Source organism: Panicum hallii, chromosome 5, assembly GCF_002211085.1.
Source record: "Panicum hallii strain FIL2 chromosome 5, PHallii_v3.1, whole genome shotgun sequence".
Taxonomy (NCBI): Eukaryota; Viridiplantae; Streptophyta; class Magnoliopsida; order Poales; family Poaceae; genus Panicum; species Panicum hallii.
Genome location: NC_038046.1, coordinates 25,378,392 through 25,384,039, shown reverse-complemented (window position 1 = coordinate 25,384,039; position 5,648 = coordinate 25,378,392). Strand labels below are relative to the sequence as shown.

The following is a 5,648-nucleotide window of genomic DNA, read 5'->3' as shown; positions in this document are numbered from 1 at the left end:
TTAACTTGCCAACCTTGATTAGGGAGAAGAGAGGCTTCAAGAGATTCACCCCACCAATGTCATTGGTAGAATAGAGGAGAACCACACTACCATGAAAGAAGCAAAAATCTCTCAAGAACTATCAAGGATTCATGAGCAATTGGAAAAGAACAACGGTGTTTCTCTCAAAGCCAGCAAAAAGGAGAAGGGAAAAGCTATAGATTAGAGAACATCATCAAGGAAGAAAGAAAGTGATAGTGATAGTGATGAAGACATGACTTTGTTCATTAAGAGATTCAAGAAAGTCATGAAGAAGGATGGGTACTTCAACAAGGATAAGAGAAGAAGCAAGATTAAGAGAAAGTCATGCTTTGGATGTGGGGAAGTTAGTCATTTCATTGTCGATTGCCCCAACCCAAAGAACAAGAACAAAAGCGAGAAGAAAGAATATGGCAAAGGGAAGAAGAAGTACTCCGGTGAAGCTCATCTTATTCAAGAGTGGGATTCAAGTGAAGAATCATCCTCCGATGATGAATGTGTGGCAACCATGGCCGTGGAAGCCCACATCATCAAGTCATCTCTCTTTGAAGACCTCACTGATGATGAAGATGACTCCACTTGCTTCATGGCAAAAGGGGCAAAGGTAGATTCTAAATCCAACTCCAATGACGATAATGATGATACTCTTGATGATAATGAACATGAAAACATGATAAAGGAACTTGGTAAAAAGGCAACAAGTAAAATAATGAAGCTTATGATAGAGATAAAGGATAAGGATGAGACTCCTGAGCAGCAAGAAGAGTTTATTAGGCTTGAGCGAGAGAAAACCGTAGGCCTCGAGAAATCTCTTTCCAAAGAAAGGAAGAGTTTCAAGGTGCAAGAGGACTTGCTCAAAGCCAAAATTAACAAAATTCTTGAACTTGAGGAGTCTCTAGCTAAGGAGAAGGAAAAGGTTGTGAAATTGACTAAAGAACTATTTTTGGTCAATGAATCAAATGCTCAACTTAAGGGTGCAAATGAGACACTTCATAAGAACTTCTTATGTTTACATGCCAAACACATGGATCTTGAAGTGGAACATGATCCCATTAAGGAAAGTACCTCGTCTAGCTCCAATAATGCAACCAAATCCTTTATTTCTATCACTAGCAATGGTTGTACAAAGTGTAGTAATATAAATGTTGAAGCTTGTGCTACTAACCTTGCGGAGATGCTTGTCCTTTCATCAAGAACAACAAGATGTCGGGTGTTGGTATTAGTGGGGCTTTTCTTGGAGGAATGGTACCCATTCAAGCAAAGGTTGATAGTAAGCAACCTAAAGCAAGCCCACATCAAGCAAATGAGAAAAAGGTCAACACCCAACACACAAGCAAGATCAAGCCACACGCCTCACAAAGCTTGTTCTATGCGGATTATGTGTTAACTTGGGATCTCAAGGGAATGGTGATCGCCAAATGATGTGAACCCACTAGGGTTTGTTCCCGATCTTCCGGTGAGAGGGGATGGATAACTCGATTGGTAGATGGAGACAACATTCACGGTCTGACTACAGCCTTCCACGGACGCTGTGCCTTAGCAACCGATACACCACCACCAATGGTTGCCGCGATCTGGTGGAGTGCAACACCCAACCACTAGGGCACTCGTACTACAAGCAATCGAAGAACAAGCAAGAACAAGTAGAACAAGCAACACAATTGCAAATATAGAGATAAAAACCAATCTGAACTAAAAAGATGGGGTTCTGAACGAGTAGAACGGATGGTCTAGCCGACACACACATCTATAAGGAAGTAGCAATGGCTAAACTTTCAACAAAACAAAACCCATTCTATTTGTGGTGGCTATGGAGGTATATGAGAGGGTAGAGGACAACTAGGACATGGTAGAGGTCATCCCTAAACCCTAGAACGCATCCCTATTGGCCCCCACTTGATACACAGCCCATCGGGCTAAAATCAGGTGATGCAACATCGTAGACAGAAAAGGTCTCTGTGGTGAATCAACGATTGCGGCCGCCTCCGAGAAGATATGGACATGAGTCCGGGTTCATATGAAAGTAGACTTGATAAGGTTTCCATCAAGTACTTGAACGCTGAAAATGGAGTCGAGATGAAGTCATGGCGTCTGTCACAAGTTGCCACGGGCCTACAGTTCGAATTCAGCCCTAAAACGTGTTGGACTCGATCTCTTTCTTTCCTTGAGCCAAAAGTGACGTGGCGGCCTGGTGGAGGACGTTGGAAATACTTGGGCTTGGTCTCCAATCAACTTCTTTGGTCCTCCATGCCTTCCATGTGTGTTTAATACTCTTTTTGATCCATGTATGTATTTCTGAAAATGACAATGAACACACATCATGGCGCAGCATCAATTCATCAAATGAATCAAATACAATCATGACAAAGAATTATTTCAACTTTGAATTAAAAGTTGCCAATGTGGTTGTATCCGAGCAGGTGATGACAAAGCTTTGATACCAACTGATGTGAACCCGCTAGGGTTTGTTCTCGATCTTTCAGTTAGAGCGGATGGACTGATGTGAACCCGCTAGGGTTTGTTCCCGATCTTTCAGTTAGAGTGGATGGATAACTCGATTGGTGGATAGAGACGACATTCACGGCTTGACTACAACCTTCCAAGGACGTTGAGCCTTAGCAACCGATACACCAACTCCAATGGCTGCTGCAATCTTGTGGAGCGCAATACCCGGTCACTAGGGCACTCGTCCTACAAGCAATCAAAGAATATGCAACTTAATTGCAAATATGGAGATAAAAAACCAATCTGAATTGAAAAGGTGGGGTTCGGAACGAGAAGAACGGATGGGTCTAGCCGACACACACATCTACAAGAAAGTAGCAATGGCTAAACTTTCAACAAAACAAAACCCAATCTGTTTGTGGCGGCTATGGAGGTAGATGAGAGGATAGAGGACAACCAGGATGTGGTGGAGGTCGTCCCTAAATCCTAGAATATGCCCCTATTGGGCCCCACTTGATACACAGCCTGTCAGGCCAAAATTAGGTGATGCAGCACCGTGGACAGAAAAGGTCTCTGTAGTAAATCAACGATTGCGACCGTCTCGGAGAAGATATGGACATGAGTCTGGATCCATATGAAAGTGGACTTGATAAGGTTTCCATCAAGTACTTGAACGCCCAGAGTCCAAATGAAGTCGTGGCGTCCGCCACAAGTTGCCGCGGGCCTGCAGTCCGAATCCAGCCCTGAAACGTGTTGGATTCGATCTCTTTCTTTCCTTGAGCCAAAAGTGACGTGGTGGTCTTGTTGAGGATGTTGGGAATACTTGGACTTGGTCCCCAATCAACTTCTTTGGTCTGCCATGCCTAACATGTGTGTTTAATACTCTTTTTGATCCATGTATGTATTTCTAAAAATGAAAATGAACACACATTAAGGCGCAGCATCAATTCATCAAATGAATCAAATACAATCATGACAAAGAATTGTTTCACCTTTGAATCAAAAGTTGCCAATGTGGTTGTATCCGAGCACGTGATGTCCTCATCACCAGGTATGTTGGGCACGAAGGACACATTGATCAAAAGGAATGTGTCAGTGCCCAAGGTTCTTGTCACTAACAATCGAGGACCCACATATCTTTGGGTACCAAAAATGAGAGCCTAAAATTTGTTTTGTAAGCATACTCCTCCGATGGCTCAAAATGTTTGCTTGATAGTGGATGCACAAATCATATGACCAGAGAGAAGAGGATGTTCACATCCTTTAAGAAGAATGATAATGCTAGTGACAATATTGTGTTCGCCAACAATAGCCAAGGAAAGGTAATTGGACTAGGTAAAATTTCTATCTCTACCGATCATTCAGTTTCAAATATTTTCACGGTTGAATCCTTGGACTACAATTTGTTATCTGTTTCACAACTTTGTGAAATGGCTTACAATTGTTTGTTCACCAACGAGGGTGTAAAAACCTTTAGAAGAAGTGATGACTCGGTAGTCTTCAAGGGTATACTCAAGTGAAAGCTCTAGCTTGTGGATTTTTCATCGGAGAAAGCTCAACTTGATGCATGTTTGTTGGGTAAATCTAATATGGGTTGGTTATGGCATCGCCGACTAGCTCATGTTGGGATGAGAAACCTTGATAAACTTCTAAAGGGGGGCACATCCTTGGGCTTACTAATGTTTCCTTTAAGAAAAATAGAATTTGTAGTGCTTGTCAAGCGGGGAAACAAGTTGGAGTGCCACATCGACCGAAGAATATCATCACCACCACAAGACCTCTTGAGCTCCTTCACATGGACCTATTTGAACCCGTGGCTTATATAAGCATTGGTGGTAACGAATATGGTTTTGTAATTGTTGAAGATTATTCTTGTTTCACTTGGCTGTTCTTTTTGCATGATAAGAGTGAGGTGCAAGAAGAGCACAAAATGAGTTTGATGTGAAGATCAAGAAAGTAAGGAGTGACAATGACTTCGAGTTCAAGAACACAAACATTAAAGAATATATTGGTAAAGAAGGTGTTGCACACGAGTTCTTGGTGCCATACACTCCTCAACAAAATGGTATTGTAGAAAGGAAAAATAGAACTCTCATTGAAGCCGCAAGAATCAAGCTTGATGTGTACAAGACCTCAGATCAATTTTGGGCGGAGGCGGTCAACACAGCTTGTCATGCAATCAACTGTCTATACCTACACAAAATCTTGCAAAAGACTGCCTACGAGCTTCTAGATGGTAAAAAGCCTAACGTGTCTTACTTTAGTGTTTTTGGAAGTAATTGCTTCATTCTCAACAAGAAGCCCAAAAGCTCTAAGTTTGCACCAAAAGTTGATGAAGGTTTTCTTCTTGGTTATGCATCAAATGCTCATGGTTACCGTGTCTTCAATAATTCTTCTGAATATGTTGAAATTGCGTGTGATGTGACATTTGATGAATCTAACGGCTCTCAAAAGGAGCAAGTTGATTTGAATGATGCAGATAATGAATTGCCACCTCAACAAGCCATTGAAAGCCTAGAAATTGGAGAAATGAGACCTCAAGAGAAGAATGGTCAAGGAGCTTCAAAAGATGGGCCAAATACCATTACTGCTGAAAACTCCGGAGACTCCGGCCAAACTTGTGGAAACTCCACAGGTTCTGAAGATTCTGGACAAATCTCCGGAAACTCCGGAGATGCTGATGAAGAGGCCCTTGACCAAGACAAAGAAAATGAGGATGATGATCCCGTGCAACACCAACCTCAAACACCTCACCCCAAGAGTTCACTAAAGTGTAAAACGTGATCATCCCGTGGAAGAGGGGTAACAACTTGTTCTCGGTTACCAAATTTTTGTGAAAATTACTCGTTAGTTTCCTCTTTGGAACCTCTTAAGGTAGAAGAAGCTTTGGGTGATCTGGATTGGGTAATGGCCATGCAATAAGAGTTCAACAACTTCACTCGGAATGAAGTCTAGTCCTTAGTGGAATGCCCCAAGCAAAATGTGATAGGTACAAAATGGGTGTTCTGCAACAAACAAGATGAACATGGCATGGCTACAAGAAACAAGGCTCGGTTGGTGGCTCAATGCTTCACACAAATCGAAGGTTTGGATTTCGGTGAGACGTATGTACCCGTAGCTAGGCTTGAGTCAATTCGTATATTACTTGCCTATGCTACTCACCATGATTTCAAGCTATACCAAAT

At 42.2% G+C, this 5,648-nt stretch overlaps 1 protein-coding gene across 1 annotated transcript; it reads left to right on the top strand.

Moving 5' to 3' along the window:
* Positions 1–253: 253 nt before the first annotated feature.
* LOC112892581 (transcriptional regulator IFH1-like) lies at positions 254–5,247 on the top strand. Its single transcript, XM_025959716.1, has 2 exons — positions 254–934; positions 4,678–5,247. Exons 1-2 carry the CDS (start codon positions 254–256, stop codon positions 5,245–5,247), a joined length of 1,251 nt encoding a protein of 416 aa, XP_025815501.1.
* The last annotated feature ends 401 nt before the right edge of the window (positions 5,248–5,648 follow it).

Excerpts from the sequence above, each read along its gene's own strand:
- LOC112892581 (XM_025959716.1), top strand. The coding sequence starts at position 254 with ATGACTTTGTTCATTAAGAGATTCAAGAAAGTCATGAAGAAGGATGGG. Across the intron at positions 935-4,677 it reads TAGCTAAGGAGAAGGAAAAG|ACTGCCTACGAGCTTCTAGA; the intron begins GTTGTGAAATTG and ends ATCTTGCAAAAG.